Source organism: Poeciliopsis prolifica, unplaced genomic scaffold (assembly GCF_027474105.1).
Source record: "Poeciliopsis prolifica strain line A6 unplaced genomic scaffold, Auburn_PproV2 SCAFFOLD035, whole genome shotgun sequence".
Classification (NCBI taxonomy): domain Eukaryota; kingdom Metazoa; phylum Chordata; class Actinopteri; order Cyprinodontiformes; family Poeciliidae; genus Poeciliopsis; species Poeciliopsis prolifica.
The window spans coordinates 3,503,348-3,523,179 of NW_026562410.1; the positions used below are offsets into that span (position 1 = coordinate 3,503,348).

At 39.8% G+C, this 19,832-nt stretch overlaps 1 protein-coding gene across 7 annotated transcripts in view; it reads right to left on the bottom strand.

Moving 5' to 3' along the window:
* The window catches only part of arhgef28a (Rho guanine nucleotide exchange factor (GEF) 28a), a 45,240-nt gene that overhangs the window by 15,777 nt on the left and 9,631 nt on the right, over positions 1–19,832 (bottom strand). Inside the window, exons 4-27 of one of the 7 annotated variants that reach the window (XM_055052355.1) lie at positions 19,379–19,753; positions 17,439–17,616; positions 16,507–16,696; positions 15,962–16,025; positions 14,148–14,194; positions 12,792–12,864; positions 8,260–8,363; positions 7,967–8,184; positions 7,701–7,875; positions 7,514–7,610; positions 7,020–7,115; positions 6,170–6,212; positions 5,406–5,507; positions 4,726–4,849; positions 3,482–3,617; positions 3,354–3,409; positions 3,207–3,267; positions 2,966–3,101; positions 2,765–2,880; positions 1,345–1,491; positions 838–1,088; positions 646–771; positions 443–560; positions 93–341 (exon numbers count right to left, since the gene is read on the bottom strand). In XM_055052355.1, the coding sequence (XP_054908330.1) occupies positions 93–341; positions 443–560; positions 646–771; positions 838–1,088; positions 1,345–1,491; positions 2,765–2,880; positions 2,966–3,101; positions 3,207–3,267; positions 3,354–3,409; positions 3,482–3,617; positions 4,726–4,849; positions 5,406–5,507; positions 6,170–6,212; positions 7,020–7,115; positions 7,514–7,610; positions 7,701–7,875; positions 7,967–8,184; positions 8,260–8,363; positions 12,792–12,864; positions 14,148–14,194; positions 15,962–16,025; positions 16,507–16,696; positions 17,439–17,616; positions 19,379–19,753 (3,282 nt within the window). Of the gene's footprint in view, positions 1–92; positions 342–442; positions 561–645; positions 772–837; positions 1,089–1,344; positions 1,492–2,764; positions 2,881–2,965; positions 3,102–3,206; positions 3,268–3,353; positions 3,410–3,481; positions 3,618–4,725; positions 4,850–5,405; positions 5,508–6,169; positions 6,213–7,019; positions 7,116–7,504; positions 7,611–7,700; positions 7,876–7,966; positions 8,185–8,259; positions 8,364–12,791; positions 12,865–14,147; positions 14,195–15,961; positions 16,026–16,506; positions 16,697–17,438; positions 17,617–19,378; positions 19,754–19,832 lie in introns of all 7 variants that reach the window. The other 6 variants (XM_055052354.1, XM_055052358.1, XM_055052356.1 and 3 more) reach the window with 6 other exon arrangements.

Genomic DNA, 19,832 nt, shown 5'->3' on the forward strand with positions numbered 1-19,832 from the left:
CTAGAACAGTCAATATAAGCAGAAAGTAACGTCACAAGATCAGTTTCTATATAATAACTCATGGTTATCAGTAGGGAATCAGATATTCTCACCTTTAAGGCGACTAGTGGCGGTCTTCCACAGCAGCATGCCCTGGTGTCTGAGCGTTTGACCCATCATGTCCTGCTTGCGGAAGGTGTTGCCGCTCTTCAGCTTGGCCGCGCTGCGGTTCTCCATGCGGTTCCACACTTCCTGTAGTCTCTGGTGGCGCTCGTATTCGCTGACCCTCACGTCCACGGCCGTTATCGCGTCCCGAATGTGAGCCAGGGCTTTGGAAAGGTTGGCATGCTCCTCTGTTTGCTCTGGAAGATCAGAAAGGACGAAAACATAGAACAACTGAGTTCACTTATTTCAGTCCCTGCAGTGACTGTGATTTAACAGCAGAGGGTAGTTGCTGCCTAACCTTGAGTGTAATGTAGGATCCTCTCCAGTAGCACTGGGTATTTTGTGATTCTTTGAGTTACCAGCAAAATACATTCTGGGATCTCTCTCCGCCGCACCAAAGAGTTTTGACTTTGTTGCTTTAAAAATTCATAGATTTTATTACACAATGTTTAACTCCACTGAATTGTAACAATGCTAACTAAGATTTCGGACAAGAAATACCTTAATGAAGCTTTGAAATCTCTTATTATGCTGCATGAGATCCTTAAAAAAGGCTACTGCTTCGTTGTGATGGCTGCAGAATTCTCCGTACACCTGCTTCATTTTTTCTCCATTCTCTTCTGAAAACTACAGGCAGATTTTGTTATTGCACCAGACTCTACCATATTGGTCATTTGTAAGGTTATTACTAACCTGTCGGAGCAAGATGTCACCGATCTGCTGTATCAGGTAGTTCCTGTGACCCGGGGGCTGCCCGGAGCTCTGACGCCGCTCCTTCATGGCAGCGAAGAAGGTGTGGTGGAAGGCGAGCAGCTGGTCCAGGCAGGGAAACACCCGCTCCACTGACTCCGCGTCCAGCTGCACCTCTTCCTTCATGCCTCGCCGGAAAACCTCGGCCATGATGTGCAGAGTCTGAAGGTGGTGGAGCTCAGTCTGCATCAGCTCTGTATCGGGCCAAACGCTCGATCAGTACTAGCTACAAACTTCACTCCAAAGTCAAATATTGTTGAAAGAAAAAAAAGGCAGATGAAGGCGAAAGCTTTTCTTTTTTCCTTTTTTCTTCTGCTTTATATTGGTCTTTCATAACCCATGGTGTCAAGAGGAAAAGAAATGCTGCACAAAAATGTTACTCAATTGACCGTTTTTGAAAGTTGTGATTGCCGCACGAGAAAACAAACCATCCCTTTAACGTTTGCTCACCGTAGATAACATCCTGCCTCTTGACAGCCCGCTTGTCTTGCCTCTTGCAAAACTTGTGCTCCACCGTCAAACTCCACGACTCGGCCTCGTAATCAGCACAATCCGCTAATATGTTGCCGTGAGTCTGAATGTACGAGTCCACGCAGTCTGAGGCGAGAGAAAGGTACAAAATTACTTCTGATCGCTTTCTTAAAATAAACAGTCTTCCCTATGCTTTTAAAATGGACGTCCACTTTGATATATTTTGTTCTCAGCCTTTGCTTGCATTTTGAGCAAGAGCATGCAAAGACACTCAGTTAAAAAGATTAATTTCTTTTCTCATCCTTATCAGTGACATCCACAATTAGCTGGCTGTGCAGAGAAAAATTAGAGGCTGAATTTGGAAGATCCCAAGCCTAATTAAAAAGGAATTGTCCTCAACTCGGTTCAGAAGAAATGTTGAACTGAACCAAAAGATTATCCAGTCAGATGTAAAGGGTGAGACGGTCAAGAATGTTGATTCTCAACACATTTTTGAAGATAAAGTACTATGATGTCAATTTCATGTTCATTTAAATTGACTTAAGCTTAAATTTCACTAAGAAGTCAAACATAGGACATTCAAAAGTACAGGAATAACTGGAGAAGTTACAGAAAAATAATTATTGAGAATTGGACTGAAATTTAATTTCCCCTTTACTTTCAAACCATTTGAAGTAAAAATTATGACTGTGGAAATTGCATTTTCTAATTTTCCCCCCAAACATCTATTAATGAACATCTTTCTTGAGATAATGTACTTTTCTTTAGTCATTTACCACATTGAGGGAATGAATGCCAGATTATGTGGGTTAAAAGTAATGCATTTCTTTTAGAGATGTACAGAGGAATTGGTTGCGACCAGAAAAAGCTGACTTTTAGGTTGAACGGACCCTCAAAAATCTGATATCATTTTGGTCAGAGTAGGCAACAAACCCAAGCGTTAACAGATTATGTTAACAACAGCCAGTTGTTTTAGCAACAAGACTAAAAGTTAGCTGCTGTATTTTCAGTGTCAGGAGGTGTTTCAAAATGAAATCGACGACAAAGCACAAACACTGTAAGAAACAGATTGAAATACAATTTATCTTGCACACAGACACCCTGCTGCTCTTTGATTCAGTGTCAGTCGCCTTTTTGAGATTTTAGTTGGGGAATTAGTCTACATTCTACAAAATATTCTTTTTTGCTATTACAATAACCTAATAGCTAAATGAAGATATTAAAGGTAGATCTAAATTTCATCTCAACAGAATTATTTTCACTAATAGAGTGGTATTACCTCTGCTTATGAAAAATACAAACATTATTTGCAAATGATAGAAAATGTAGATCAAAATATTTTGATGGATATTATTTTTGTTTTGCTTTGTGGATATTTTCAACACGAAACCTCTCATACCGTCTCCGAAGGATGATTCATTAGAGGCAGAGGAGCCCAGAGTTGGCAGGAGATCCTCCGAATGGCTTTTCGGCCTCAGGGCTTCAGATTCTATCTCTGAACTCTCGCTGAGCATACTGTGCCACAAAGCAGAACACGGGAGCGTGTCATTACTATTATCATCCCATTAATCTATGTAATAAACTCAGATTGCTCAATGACCTGTCACTGTTGGGTAAGCTTCCAGGCAAAGAGTATGACTGTGTCCCAGTGTCCTTCCTCTCCCTTGGGGTGAGGACGGGTTGAGAAGCAGAAATGGGGATCACAGAATGAGAAGGACTGTCTCTCACTGTGAAGTCTGAGGGGACAACAGACAAAGATTAATCAATTGTTATATTTGAAAAAAAAAGACAAAAAAAGCAAAAGGCAAACGTTTGTCTGCATTGTTTTGTTAAAATCTTACTCTGTGGAAGAGACGCTGTCTTGCTTTTCTCCACAGTCATCGCACATCTGTCTTGTAGTTTCTAAGTAACATACAAGAAAATCTGACTACAACTCTATTCAGATCATTTTATTTTTTAAGTAGAGAACCAAATAAAAAGCGGACAACCTTCAAGCACGGTGGAACAGACTCCTTACAGCTCTTATGGACAATAGCAGTGCAACCTGAGGGAGGAACAAATCACTGATGATTTCAGTCGGATGACTCCTGTGCGTTTGAGTTCACCTTCCACCCACCTGAGCAGTGCAGAAGGTCCTTTCCAGAAGCCGGTTTGTCACACACCACACACAGCGTGGGACCTAAACAGGGACCCGTTCCAAACCAGTGGCCATTCAGGTGCCTATCCTTGGCTTCTCTGTCCTTCCCTTTTCCCTTCGAAAGCCACACCAAAGACATAGGTGTCAGCAGCCAAACCGTACAGATAATTACACCAAAATCTACGGTGTAACAGTTGCATTAAAGACGATCTTCGGAGAATGTCTTCTACAGTTTCGATTTCACGCGTTAAATATACCTCAAGCCCAAGGTAAAAAAAAAAAAAAAAAAAAAAAAAGCATGGAAGCAATTCCCGCCTCCCTCCAAGCTGTAAGAAAAATCCTTGGACTCGGAAGCAGACCAAAGAGTAAACAACAGATTGACATCGGGGAGGGTTTCCAGTCCCTGTGCTGACTCAACAACCGCGGGTTAATCATTGAAAGGGAAGAGGCCGGACACCATGTTTGGTCTGTCGCTCTGACCTTGAGTTATTCCCAGAACTGTTTCCTGGTTGAGTCTCCTCGAAAGCCAAAAGACAATCGCACAGTTCATACCAGAGACCAGAGCTGGAATTGTAAAGCTTCAGCATCTTTGTTGAGACTAAAACTGAGACTGAAAGTGGGATTTATTTTACTCAGTACAGTGTTATTGTTCCAAAAACACTCCATAATAGTGTTAGGATCACGTTACAGAAATGACAGGTAATGTTGAGTTCAAGGTGGATCGATACATTTTGTGGGATTTATTTGAACAACTTAAGATGAAAAAAAAGTTTAAAATTTTTATTATTAGTATGTGCAGTAAATGGCTCTAAAAATAAACATCATCCTCATAAACTATTTACACTGTTTTGTAGTTTAACTTTAGCACTCAAAACCAGAATTATTTTGTAAGGCTTCAAATCGATTAATATTTATTGATAATCACATGGAACCAAGTGTGAGGAAGAAATTTCAAGCAGCAAAATTATTGCTGCTTTATTGATGTCATAATAAACCACAATTCTTATAATGATAACAGCTAAAAGTATTGAACCATACTGTTATGGTTTCATACTTTTAGCTGTAAAGTTCCAGGTAAGCAGTACCTGGAACTCCTGCTTAGTTCCAGGTCCTGCAGTCTGACCTGTTTTTCTCAACAGCCACAAAAACTTAGCCTTAAAGACAACATTGGTGCTGCTCCAATGTGCATCTCTAGTTGGAAATCTGCAGTTTGTTGGTTTTACCTTGTTCTTGTTGCGTGTGCTGGACATCCTGTTCTTCAGAAAGCTGAATGTGCGAATGACTTTATACTTCTCTGACTCTGTCTTGGTTGGAATGCTGCACTTCTCCAACTCCTCTTCTTCAATCCTGCACAAAAAAAGGTCCTAAAGTTTTGCAATTCCAGATACAGAGTGGATGATTTTCAGAAAGCAGACTCAAAACTGTCACATTTCGTTTTCTTCTTCTTCCTGGGAAGTAAAGAAAATGACAAAAGCAAGCAGAACAGGCTGGTTTTTGAGATAAATCTCCAGGCAAATGAAATGTATCCGGTCACTTTAAGGAGCAAAGGTTCGTTCTCAAATCGGATGCGTTTCGGAGCAGAGCATTCCAGGAGAGTCAAAGCAACGACATGTAAACATCTCAAGAATCCTTTCTGTTAGTAAGTGAAATGTAAGAAAAAGGTTTTCCACTTCTGCACTGCTGTGACGTGAGCGAGAGTAAGAGTTAAAAGCAGAGGTAAAGGCTAAAAACATTTAAAACGGACAAAGACACCTGTGCATGCTACAGTCAGTGGGAGCTCAAGTTGCTCTTGCGCCGTTTGGAGCCAGATGGGGAAGGAGCTACCAGTTTTGTTTTGTGGTTAGTATTTTCAGCTGTGGGACAGTCAGGGAGAGGTCAACAGAGGTCGGTCCCGTACACATACTCTTTGAGAAACTCAGACAGGGTGAGATGCTGCAGCGACTCTGCCAGCTCAGTGCTGCCATCATCGTCAGCGGACTGGGCGCGCTTACGGAACCTAACCTCTCTGGAAAACACACGGACACACTGAATTCATCGGAATATAAAGGCAACAGACACTGCTTGTAAAATATTAAAGTTTATCTGTGCGATTTACAGCCGGTCTGATGTCTTCCTCTAAGACTCAGTAGTTATCATGGAGAAAAATGGAACAGTCAATGAAATATTTGACTTTGATTGTGTTGGAACAGGATCTAAATGATGAAGTGAATGTAAAGTGTTCATAATGAAGTCGTTTTATTTTAGCCAGAAGCCACAAGTTAAACCATCTCCTCCTGTAAGAAAAGCATCATGCTTCAGGATCATAGTTGAAGGGAAGGTGGAAGCAGATAAATATCAGTAAATACAAGGCAATCTTTGATAAAAACCTATTAGAGGCTGCAAAATACCTGAGGCAGGAGTTCACCTGTTGTATGTTTTCCAAAACATACAACCAGAACTACTATGGAATCCATTTGAAAACAGACCAATGAGTGTTTGCCGAGTCTTGCGAAGTTTTTTTAAATTAAAATAACTAATAAATGACAACTGTGCTCCACTTTGTTTTGATCTACCACATGCACTGTGACAGAATGTAAAAAAAAGATAGAAAAAAATTCAAGATATATCAAGATATTCATTGAAACTGCAAAGGAAGAAAAACAAGAGTCCGGTATAAAACTTTAATACCTTTTATCATTGGGCTGTTCTGAAATGCTGGAGGCTCTTTGTTCTGTGGAGAGATACAAGAAGAGAAGCTGTCTTTGATGGACAACAAAAAGAAAAGCTGCAAAAACACCAATAATAATAATAGGAAAGACTCAACAACTTTCAGCGTTTAACGTTTGTGTTTGTGACAAAGGCAAACAAACTGTCTGAACTTCTTGTGACAACTTCATCAAAACGTGAACAATAAATATTAAAGCTGAAACTGCGTTTTATCATCAATTCTCCCAGATTACAAGGAAATAGCAAAACAACTATGACAAAGTACTTCATTAATTTCAATTCATCTAAACACTTGTAAAGGGAGCTTTTACTCACATGGATTTAATTTCATGTTAGATTGTCATTTAAGTTAAAAAGAGGCATTTTTTAAATTCTGTCTTTAAGTTTTTTAAGATTAGAATGAACTAAAAGTCGAAATAAAGCTATTCACAGAATTCAAATATCGACATAAACTCACGTTTAAACAAGAGTTATTATTTAAACCGTTAAAGAAAATATTGGCTTGATTGTCACCTTATTCTCCTTTTTACCATCTAAATTAGTTTGTTTTGCAGATTTTAAAACTTTTGGCAAAAGGATTACTGTACCTAAAATGAGGCAGGAAGCCCAAAAGTGAAAATAAAATAATAATAACCTCACAGTTCTGCTCGCTAGAAACGTAAATTCTTATTTCCATAACTTTTCATCTGTACATGTTGTATCCTTGCATTCCCAAACGCTCAGCCTCACCTACACACACTCACACACGAGTAGAAATGCTCTCAGAGAAGTGCTGGGTGTGGTGCGGCGGCTGCATGCATCCAGTACTTACTGCCCGGGTGGAGCAGAGACAGAGACAGGGTGGATTTAGACAGAGAGAGCGCCTGAAGGAGAGATCGGCTGTGGCTGACGCTGTGGAGAACGCCATCTGCAGGACACAGTGCACAGAAGGCGGCTAACACAACCACTGCAGGAGGAGGGTGCAAACTATCAGCGTGAACAGTACAGTCGGGTTCCAGCACAGAGATACTCGGCAGGGTTTGTGTCATTTGACAAATTTATATTTCTTTTTAGAAAATGTGGTGTTTAAGTGTCCTGCATTTTGAAGCAAAATGGATATTTTATATCAACCCCCGTCAAGCTGCTCTGTCCAACAACTGTGTGAACATGACTGTACCTTATATTAGTGTTAAGACAGTAGCTCACAAATTAACACAACATGTAAGATTATTTCATTAGTGGAAGAAAATATCAGGAAAATTAGTCGTGTGTTAGACTGAAATGCTCTGGGTGTTAAGCGGACTGAGTTGTACCGACCAGGGCTACCTTCCGGCGTGTGGTTGTCCCTGGGGTTGCGACTAGGACAGAACTTGGAGTACGAGTAGGAATAGGAGCGAAGTCGAACGCCGTCCTCACTCAAATCCTACACGGCAAAAAAAACAAATCGAGGCAAAAATAAATATATGACAGGCGTGAAAAGAAATGTTTGCGAAAGGACGACCGCTAATTTTACTTTGGAGATGGGTTCGCACGCCGAGGCCGACTGGCTCCGAGTGCAAGTGAGATCGGGAGCTGGATGCGGCGTTTCCTTCTTCTCTTCGCTTCTACCAACATCTGAAAACAGCCGGGAAAGCAGAGACTTTGGCCCCGGAGCTTCTTCCTCACTGTCCACCTCCAGGGCCACCAGGCTGCGTGGTGGGGAGGGTAAAAACATTATAAGTCCGTCATAAAAGTAGGAACACTGGCACATAGAGACTTCAACAAAGGAAAATGTAACACCTGATGTCGCAGGTTTCCAATGGCGGGCTGCGACAGCTCAACCTGGTGAGGGCCCGATCTACTGGTGTGAGAGAAACGGACCCAGGGAGGAGATCTTCACAGCGGGGTCGAGGCGGAGGGGTGTCGGTCGCAAGAAGAAGGTCCCACAGGCCGCCATCAGTCCCTGTGCTGTCACGCGTCACATCATCTATTTTTAGCTTAATGTCCTCTTCACAAGCCTGAAGTTAAGAGTAGGAAAAAAAAGGGTTTAAAAAAGTTGAGGATTGGATTAATTTAAAAAGAAAATGTACAACCTGAGTCTGCTGATCTGAGTCGTTGACAACGGAGAGTAAAGGGTCCGAAGCCCGCTGGCTGAACTGGTTCTGAACTTCTCTGTCCCGTCCGGGGCGCCCATTTACTAAGACAAACACACACAGCAAAAATCTCATTACGCTTCCAATGTGGTCTGCTAAATCTTCCCCATATATTTGTCTTTTTTTTTTAATTTATTTATTTTTTTAACAATGCCAGACTGTTGTCTTTATAGAGCCGAAGGATTTATTACCAGACTGCCTGGTGAGAAATGACTTTAAAATTCTAACAATTCATCAAAACCTTAGCCAGATACGAAGATGTCAGGTTAGAGACCGCAGCTTTCAGAGTAATCTAAAGTAATACGACAAATAATCCAGGGGAAAAAAGTTAATAACACACACAGAAACGCCAAACTCAGAGAACCGATTATCAACATGTCACAATGCAGGACTATTAAGATATATTTACTTTCTCCTGGCCCGTATTATCCCATGCTTTACTCTGGTTCAGGATTTTCTTCTGTCTTTTTTCTGCTTTTTCAAACCACAACGCATCACTCTCTCTATGCACAAATGTCAAGGCTCAGAGAGAAGAAAGGAAAATGCGATGAGCTGCTGCATACCTACTCCCATTTGACCTTTAAAGGATTGTTTTTGTAAAAACCTCGACACATCATCCTCGCCGACAGGCCCCATGTGTTTGGTGAAAAATAAGTTGGATTACATTGACTTTCACTGAGTCGGGCCCCTTCGCTGCGATACATCTGCTTAATGTTTCTGCTCACTCTTCACATATGAAACGGTCAGAGGCCAGCCAACAGCAAATGATGTGCGTAGAGTGATAAAAGCGATAAACTTCAGCATATTACATTATATTACAAGCACATTGTGGGCATTTTTTTAATCAACCGGCCCAGTTCCTTTAAATCCGAGTCAGCCAAGCTATTTCCGATGACTGTAGGCTTACAGTATTTTTGTTTTTTTTACGTTTAAATTTGTCCTTGTTTTTTTATTCTTATATTTTAGCTCCATTTGTCTGTTACTTTGCTGCCAAGTTTTCCCACTGAGGAAAATTAATTTTTCTCAATAAAAAGAAAGAAACTAAAGCCTCTTAATCTAAGAAGAAAAAAAAAAAGAAGCACAAAAACTGGAACAAACATAATGATTTATTTCACAGCAATTGTCAAAGAAATAATAGGATAATATATTCCTTCTATAAGAAATTTGTTTTCTGACTACTGTAAATAAAGATTACGTAATATTTTTGGACATGCCAGTTTTGTCAATTCAGGAAGCATAAGTAATGAAAAACATCAGAATTTTATGAGTCTGCTGGAAATGTTGTAAATCTGTAAATGCCTAAAGGAACTATTTTAGGTTATTGGACTCCTTATAATGTCATCTAACGATTTGCAAATTGAGAGAAGATTATTTTTTGAAATACTAAATCAAACCTTTGTTTTTAAAACCAATCACAAAGAGCTGGCCAGAACAAGACTTATGCAGTGGGAAAAAAAATGCTTTCGATAGAGTGGGAGGAAAAAAAAAAGAAAAAAAAAACTTTCAGCCTGACTTCTATCCATTTCAGAAACTGGTAAAAATGAACTTCCTACACTCCTTCTTTCCTGTGACTCATGTAACAAAACAACGGAGAGCCAACATCGTTTTATTAAAATAAACGATGGGTAAACGATTAAACACACAACAAACGGCGTCTCGAAGACCGTTTCTTGTTCCGCACATGAAATCCTAACCTTCAAAATAACGCAGAGACACAATTATCCAAATCAGAACAATGCCAAAGAGGCTCCAAGTATTTCTGTGACTGAGTAGAGCGGTGCTTGCACAGGCTGTAAGTACATGTGCTGCTGCAGCATATCAGCAGGATTGGCAGAATAACAGCGTGGAAAATTGCCCGGCTTGATGAGTGCGCTTTCCACCCAGTCTTTGATGTCTGAACCAGCCAAGGCTGCACTAATGTAAAGGAAATCCTGGGCATCTCAGAGGCATTTCCTCTTTGCTTCTCTCACACAGTGAAGACACTGGAGTTTAAACACGCTGGCGCAGATGTTTTAGATCCAGTCCTGTCCTTAATTTCTCCCATTTGCAAAGCAGTGCGACGCTCCTTTAAATCCGCATTTTTCCGTGCTACAGCCACAACATTTTAAGTAATATAGAAAGCAGCGCATAATTTTGAAGCAAAGGGTGAATCTTCTTTTTTTTAATTATTTTTTACATATTTCTATAAGTTAAAATCTGAAGTGTGGTGTGAATTTGTATGCTGTTGCCCATGAGTTAGATTGGAAATTAGACTGGACCATTGTAAGGTAATGAGAGTTTTTGCAGTAACACTTTATTTGAAGTGGTAACATCTGTCATGAACATGAAGGAGTCTTCATGAATCTCTATGATTGTTGTCATGAAGTTCCATTTAGTTGTTATTTAACCAAATGACAACAATGATAAACATTTGTGAAGTTTATTACAGGATCACGTCAGTCTCATGCACACCGCTTCAAATGAAGTGTTTCCGTTTTTGCATTAGAATTAAAAGTAACATTTCATTAATCTTCTTTCTTATTTGCAAAAAAAAAAAAAAAAGGAAAACAGTGTTTCCCTTTATTTCAGCCTTTAAATTACATGCAAGTTTATGTTGGTCTATCACAATAAAGCCTGTTCCTGGTATGAAAAGATTTCAGAAACCACTGAATCTTACATGTGAAAAGCATGAAATACACAGAAGTGGAATTTGGTCATTTATGCATTTGATGCAACGTGTCAAAGCTCAGCTCTCCATGACAGTCTTTAGTCAGACGCTTTCTCATTAAAAGCTTCAATGTGTAAAGTAGAAGGAAAACAGCTTCTGTGTGCAAGTTTTGTTTGTGTAACTGAACGAGACGGTCGTCTAATGTCTCTTTATAGCTGGATGTGCCGACTCCAATAGTCCTTTAGAAATAAACAATAAAGTCAGGCACGTTTAAGCTCAAGAACTTTGGTTCAGAAACAAAATGACTGCCACAATAAAAAAATGCATCTTGATTATCACTGTTGGCGCAGACGTAGGAACACAATGACTATTCTGGATCATCTCATGCAGAAAGTATGACATTTAAGTTAATAAAAAGAACAAATTCATAAATAGTGCTGCTGTTTTAATGAAAAAAAAATGCTTAGACATTAGTGATGTGTGGTTTTTGAGAAAACAGTTGAAATGACGTATTTTATCACTTCTTAAGGTTAAAGAAAGCCTTGGCTTGATTTTATGAGTTGAAGATTTAAACTGCTCATCAAAAACAAACTTTTCAGCAGTAGATTTTCTCTGGGTATCTTTCACTTTAAATGCAGCCGTTTGATGTTGCAAAACATCAAAGTTCCACAATTAACTTGTCCCTTTAAATCACACAGGTGAATCTGCCAAAATCACAGGCTTTGTGTTTCTTACACAGCATGCTGTTTCCCTGAACACAAAAATAAAAAACTTCAGAATCCTGAATATTTCACGTGACGTTCTAATATGCATGCAACGTCTTTTGCTCGCAGCTTGAGAAAACGTGAGGAAAGTTTGCAAAGCGCTGCGTCTTCATCCTCCTGCTTTTGTGTTTAAATACAACCACAAGCAGAGACATGAAAACCTTCCCTCCTTCCAACCCGAAGGCTGGTGACAGATTGGTCTCTGCTGGTAGACAGAACGTCACAGCGCTTCGCTCCAACAATAACCGACAGGCGCTGAGTTATGTCGGCGAAACTGGAGGAACTATTATGATCATCCTAGCAGATTTGGAAGGAAACAATAACTCTGGCCGCCTCGCGTAGATGCAATTCTGACTAAAGCATTTGGATGACAGCACACAAAGGTATTTTAACTTAAAAAAAGAAAAAACTCTATCCTAAAGTAAACATGTCTTAACTATGAGGCTTTTTAAGCATTTTAGCTTATTAACATTCCAACTCTTGTTTCTTCGTGCTGACAGATCTTCTGACTAATCGGGGAAGCTGGGGGCAGGGGATGGCAGGGTGACAACTCTGGGGCAGCGTAGAGGGGGAAGAGAGGACGAGACACCCAGGTCAGACTGATTCTGAGGGGGACGAGCCTGACCCCATTCCCGTCTTTGTCCCGGTGATGGGGCAGATTCCTGGACTCTCGAAAATGACTCGTTGTGGAGTCCGAGCAGGCGGGACACAACCAGAACGGGCTTCCAGATTCACTGAAAGAAACCTCCCACCAACCACTGCAAGTCAGGCTGGAGCGTATCCCTCTGTGCGTCTGCAAAACAACAACTATTGATTTCTAGGGATGTGATTTGAAACAGAAGTCCGGTTGCACATCGCGCCAGTCCTAAAATAAAACAGGATTCCAGCTGGTGATGGTGTGCTGTTCCTAAACCCCCACTGTTCTCTGCAGCCACAAAAATTTTGTTGTGTTCTTTTCGGGCTTAGCTGTTCGTCATTTCAGACAGAGATGGGATGTTTGGGATGTTGTAGTAAAATGGGATGAATACATCTAAACCAGGAGTAGAAGGAGGAAGAATTACCGGGCAGTGATGACGAGTTTTCCTCTTCGCTGTCGGTATCGATTAAAAACAACGTCGTCGGATCGTCAAAAACCTTAAAAAGGAAGGAACACAAAGGCACACAAAAGATATAAAAGAATTTAAACACACTGTTCAGAGCAAGTATGTGTCATTTTTTCTGTATTTTGCTAAATTACAACCTCAAACATCATCGTATAAACCAAAACACATTGCTGCATAATAGTTCAGGATTTTCTCAAACTTTCTACAAATAAACATTGTGGTACCGTGTTCATATTCACGCTGGTCGACTCGGACTCTTTGTGGCCAACGTCCAAAACTTTCACTGATCCAGGGAAGCTAACGTCACCCAAACCCCTAAACGCATCATCGGACAGGGCTGAGAAACTGCTGCTTTTATGAGGAGCGCTGGTGAAACCTGAAACTGCTGCTGTGCAACCACTCAACAGGTTGTTGCTAGGTAACCAAAGAGTGAATGGGTTGATCCCACCAACATCATCAGAGGTTGAGCAGCGAAAGCCTGTCCTCTGCCTACATCCTCCAGAATGCAGCCTACATCCTCCAGAATGCAGCGTGGTTCTGGGTGGAGTTCACTCTGTCAGACGTATTACCTACTGATAGTGGTCATAGTTATCGATTTAGGGCTGCTAAATAAAGCCAGTTTAGAGCCGCTAAGGCTACATGACCTTGGGAAAAGACAACCACATCTTTCAATAAATATCTACCTTTTCTAAAAGAAACATCATTTTACTTCAATTTGGGGATTTTAATAAAAAACATACAACTTTTGCCCAAAAAGGGATACTACATTTTCTTCTGTGGAAAGTGGTGCAAAGAATATTTGTAGTTTCTAGACAAAATACAAGTCAGACAGAAATAAAATAATAATGCTGGTTCTTTTTGTGTCATTCTGTTGTGGGGCATTTAATTCAATTACTCCATCAAAAAAAAATTTTAAAAAAACTTTTGAAACCTGCATTTATTAATGTAACTGTATTTAAAATCATCAGTGGGTTCTTTATCATCTTTAGCCAAAGTGATTATGTTCAAGGAGCCACTTGGGAAGGTTGCAAACAAATAATTTAGGGAATAGCATATTGCTGTTTCTGAATGACCTAGTCAAAGTTCACACCTAAATCCAAGCAAGAATCACTGGCAAGAATGAAGCCTGATGTTTTCAGAAGGCATGACTGGCTTTCAGCAATCGTCCATTGAAGAACAGACAACTTCTCTGACAGTTATTTGTAAAATCTTTCAAAACCATGAATGATTTAAGTGTAATTGTTGTGAGGAAAAAAAGCTCTTGCAAGGCACTATAAAAGCAAAATATTGACTTTTTTTTGTAAGAATACTCACGTTGTCCACCATGTCTTTCCCATCTACATGAAGCTCCTTGGTCCCACCTGTACCAAAAGAGAAAGCATGAAACAAAAGGTGTTGAATAAAACACCTCCACTTAAAAATAAACAAAGCGGGTTGTGCGGAAAGAACGAGATCAGGCTCTCTCTCGACTCTTCAGTCCATAAATCCAAAAGAAACAAATGAGATGTTTTGTTCGTCCGGTCCTGAGAAAGAACACACACTCCCTGCCGAGAAGTTGTTATTTCAAGAGAATTAATGGAGAGCTGCAGAAGTCGGCACAGGGTTAAGATCAATACTGAAGTACACTTCCTGCCTGCCATGTGAGTCGATACCATCATCTGCCAACTCTATGGTAACCAGAAAGAGTGGCCCAAGTTACAGGGAAAGATCCAGCCACTAAAACAGGAAAAAAAAAACCCAAAAAACTGATAAAAATCTTTCTCTATGTGGGTTTCCAAACCACCCTGAGCATGTCACGCAAGGAAGGAGGTGGAGTTTGGAAAAAACAGAAACAATCGACTCGTTTTCTGACTTATGCTGCACAGGGACGTCTCCTTTTATGGAGTTTGTTAAAAGTGTTTTGTTTTCTTTTTCCCTAGTTTCTGCAGGCTGCAAATGATGGATGTTTGAAAGAACGCGCTGTTTGCACAAGTGAATCTGCGGTTGTTCGTTTCCTACAGCTCTGCAGTGAAGCCTTCGTGCTCGCATACCCACGCAGAGGCTTCCCACCGCCAGCCGTCTGAACGGGACGGTGGGAAACACAAGCTAATGATTAACTAATGATTATTGGCACTAATCTAGAGCCCTCTGATAATTAGGTTGGAACAAATCAAATACTCATTTAGTCGGAGCGACAGCGCCGTCTCCCAAGGTCTGCACGGAGTTACGAGAGGAAAGCGGACGTTCACACATCAGAGAACCTTAAACGCAGGAGAGTGATGCTGATAAACCGCTTTAAAAATGAATGAGCGCCAAAGCGAGTGTGAGCCTAGACTTATACTGTTAGATACTATATCCATCCAGACACACGTTATACTCCAGTGGGTCAGGAATGTAAGAATTACAGCTGAGTAAATCTTGGATTTTTTCCAATTTCTATTTTTCTCTCTTTGACAAATATTTTCAGAACTTGGCTTTTATTTCAATTGTCTCTTCTACGAGTTGACTTGAATTCAAACTTCACTCAAATACATGATGTAAAACAAGATAGCTCGAGGGTGAGGGTAAGTATTGTATCATTTAACATTTATTGTGAAACATTTCTTGTCATGGTAAGAATTTTGATTTATCGCTGTCACAAAGAATTTCAGTCAATGCTAAAAAAAATACATTAAAATCGGACTTTTACCATTTTTTATATGTAAATTTGAAAATATGATTAAATGAGGTGCGGCTTATCACCAAATTTTATAGCACTATTGTGAAAACTACACAAAAACTATCTCTTACTTTTTTTAGGTAAACTCTTGACACAGCAGTCATAGCACCACATACATCAAATTCTTGTCTTGATAAACATTTCTATTTGGAATAAACCACATGCTTATCACAGACGTATGATTTATATCATTAAACTACAGAAACCCAAGGAAAAGAAAAATTCAGATCAAAAAAATAATTCATCTTCATAAACAGCAAATTTAATTAAGTGGAATTTGCAAGACCTTTAAAATGCTTTTTTTTTTATTGAAGTCTTCAATTCACTCTATTCAAAGCTACAACGGCTTCATTTTATATGCAGCTAAGTAGCTACTGTACAACTTATTCACCGCATTTAAAATACCAAAAAGGAAAAACAAAACACTTACTTTGATCATTCAGATGAGCTTCACTTTTGTGACACTTCCTGTGTTTCCCTCTCAGACTGTTGATCTGAACAGAAACAAATATTTGTGTTGTAAAACGACCATAAATATTACGCTAAATGCTTTGGCTTTTAAGCTTTTCTTTGTTTTGTATGTGAGCTACAAACATGTCAAAGTAATTGCTCTCCTAAGTAGGTTAACAGTGGCTGTAAGTTGTTGTGGATTTCATTGGAGTGTATGAGAGTAAACAGAACACCACAATTGTCAAATTATATTTGAAGATCCTATTCCTTTCCACTCTGATCATTTAAAAACATCCCAAGAAATTACGCTTAGGGTTGTAGTCGGAATGCTACAAAATGTGGAAATACTCAAGGAATGTAAATACTTAGTGAGAAAGCAATGTGTTCATGTTGCTTTATGTCATAAACCATGAAACATATCCATGGGCATATTCATCAGTACTATACTGGAGTTATGGAGAAAAAAACAACACAAGGTCAGAATAATGAATCAAACTAATAGTGTTTCCTGCGGTTTCACCCCACCTGTCTGCAGATTCTGTGGTCTTTCAGTTTTTCTCTGAGAACCATAATGGCGTCCTGGGGGCAGCCAACGGGAGCCTGTCGCAGAGTGAGGAAAACAGACTCTGTTCCTGGACAAAACCTCAGCATGCAGGCGCTGTCAGCCCACAGACAGAAAACACCCAGAGGAGGGCCTACGGGAGCCTCAGAGGGACTGATGAGGGGAAAGAAAGAAAGCAAACAAACAAGAGTACTGAGTTAACATGAAGTCAGTTCATGCTGAGTAGCTATAAACAAGCAATATCTAACTTGCTCTTGACATTTAGTACCTTTGCTAATCGCTGCTAAATTATATTTCTTAGGAACAGAAATGTACAATATTAGTCTTTCACATCATATTTATCTCCAGTTAAAGTCTTTCTAACTGTACAGTAGCTTTGTTAGCAGAATAAACACTGCAGAATACATTCTGCCTCTCAAAACATCCAAAACTCTGCAACGAGGAGCAAATATAAGTTTTTTGTTTTTTTCTACTTCTTCCACAGTTAACTTTCCAGCTCAAATCTCCTCAGGTCAGCTGGTTCTTGACAAATGTAGTTTCTGTGTTTTTTTCTAAATTCTGTTTACACTCTGCTGGCCCCATAAAGCCCCCAGTGGGGATCTTACTGCCCTGGGGAGAAGCGCTGCCTCGTTACATTGGACGTTTTCACAGTCTGTATACAGCAGTACTTGTTTTGCAGCTTGAGAAGCCTTTCAGGTGTTGCTTATTATCTAAGCACAGACGTAAGCAATGAGAAAGTCAGGCTTTTTTCAACTGGATATAACTGGGATTTGCAAAATAAAAATATTTACTCCAGCATTGTGTATTTCTCCAATGAGGAAAATGTGCATGCAGTAATCGTCCCACAAATTAGTACATTTCCATAAGATAATCATAGTATTAGACTGCTAGGTACCCGAAGGTGGAATCAAATCCGTCCTCCTGGGCCAGCTGGAGCGGAGTCTCCCTTTCCTCGTTGGGTAAGCTCTGCAATGTTTGACCTGCAGTTTGGTGAATTAAGAAGCGAGTGAGGTGGACCAAATGCAAGCGGACAGCAAGGTGAAGAAGGGCTTCTCTGTGATGATGTTCATGACCTGGAGAGAAAAGACAAAACAGGAATTCAAATGAATCAAATCAATTATATTTAAGCTAAATTTAGAATTTTTCGTACATCAACAGCTGCTTAGATCATCTCAGCAGTAGGAAGCCTTACAAATGTTCTCATTTTGACACTTTGCAAACATTCACTGACTGTTTTCTTTATTGAACTTATTTGTATTTAAGAGAATTGCATAAATCAATAAAAAATACACTGACATTTGTGCTGTAAAGGCACAAAATGATCTTCGCTAGTGATTATGTGCAACTCACTGAGTTGTACACGTGATTCACTGTCCATGTGTGGAATCTGTAGTAATAACGTGTGAAAATACAAGGAATGAATGACTCATAAATATGTCAGTTCCAAACAGTAAATCAGCAATACTACAACCCAGAAAAACTGGATGTTTCACTGAACACACACCTGGAGTGTGTGTCCTGAAGGCTGCTGATCAGTGGAGTATAAGGGACTGTAAACATTGGCCTCTCGACTCAGCAGAAACACTTCAACCTGCTCTGGATTGGCTAATGCTCTGCATAGGTAAAAAGCAACAGCAACTTGGGGTATTTTATTTATTTTCAATTTTTAATTGTGATCTCAGAGACAATTTTCAAAAGGATGAACATCATATGGGTCTTTAGAGTTTTTATCACGGTGCAGAAATGTAAAAAAGAAGAAAAATAAGATAATCTACTATCACTACAGTTGCAAAATGACAAGAATTGCCCCATGGGCTCTATAACAGTGAATTGCTCAAACTGTGACGAGACAATAATGCCCGACGACTTCATGAAAAGGTCAAGCAACAAGAAAGTTATTGTCAAAGTTTTGTTTCTGCAAACAACAAACTGAGGGGCCGTCCGTGTGGGGGATGGGCGAGTCAGCAACAGTTAGTTTGCATCTGCACCTTGTGTGTGTTTTGCACGGACATTTGCTTTCTCTAAACAAATTATGACCATATTTACACTCCTCTACACAAGGGCTCTTTGTGTCCTACATTTCAGTTTGTTGGCTTACATCTGCCTGTAGAGCTTTTTCTTCCCGGCGGTGATCTCTGGTTTGTTTAAAAGGAGCTAGGTCGCAATTTAGAAGAGTTAGAGTTTTGCTAACATCTAAAAATACTCCAATGTATATTTAATATTCCATATATCCATTTATCTGGAATAGGTGCTGGTGCATTATTAGAGTTAAAATGCTAACTAATAGTTTTAAGCACAAAACAGCTAATAATTTTCTGTTTTATTTTTTTTAACTTTTTGTAAATGTTAGCAGCCTTTTCAGAATCTTGCAGTCAAACTGAAGACATACACTCTTTATGGAATAAGCATAAAGCATATAACATTAATAAGGTCTCTTATTAATATTAGTCAGGCTAACAATGCTAGCTGTTGACATAAAATACTAGAGACAGTTTAAAGTTTGAACTCTTAATATTTTACATTAGTTTAAAAATAGTGAAACATAATTCTACAGTAACTATTCTTTCACACAATGTGATGTCACCTTAACTCCAGATAGAACAAAATAATGATGGTGGGCAAAAATATACACACAATTATTGAAATCTTCCCTTTTAGAAGCTAATTAATCCAACCTTAATGAACAGGATTTTACTTAGTGAAGTTTAAATGGTCTTTGCCATGTAGTGTGCAAACTCGTCTGGGTTTTCAGAGATGTCAAAAAGCATCATCAGCCAGGAGGAAGCTCATGGAGTGTCTGTAAACTTGCCCGTATGACCCCACCTCGTGCTTTACCTTCTCTTAGCTCCCTGTCAGGGTTTTTCCACTGCTGGGGGTATTCCATGTTAGCCAGGGCCAGAGTGATTGTCTCATCCAGATTTTTCAGGTCAACATTATCACCTGAACTTCCTGTGAGCTGAGTCTCTATTTCTCTGAAGTCTGACTGTCCACAGATCTCCTGGTCAGCTGCCTGCACCAACAAAGGAAACCTCCTCAAGACTTCCTGATAGCTCTGAGGGTCAAGCTGGTCCCAGTCCCCACTAAGGTACTCTGCTGCGTCCTGCGCAGTATTCCTAAAGTATTCAAGGACAGCTGTACACTCATAAGGATAAACTCCATTGTTCGTGGAGATGTAGGCTGTGACAGAGACAACTTCCACACGATCATGACCTGTGGATGAAAAACAAAACAACAAGTTACAAAAATGGCAGTCAAAGAGACAATGAGAGTCACCCAGTGATGATTTAGG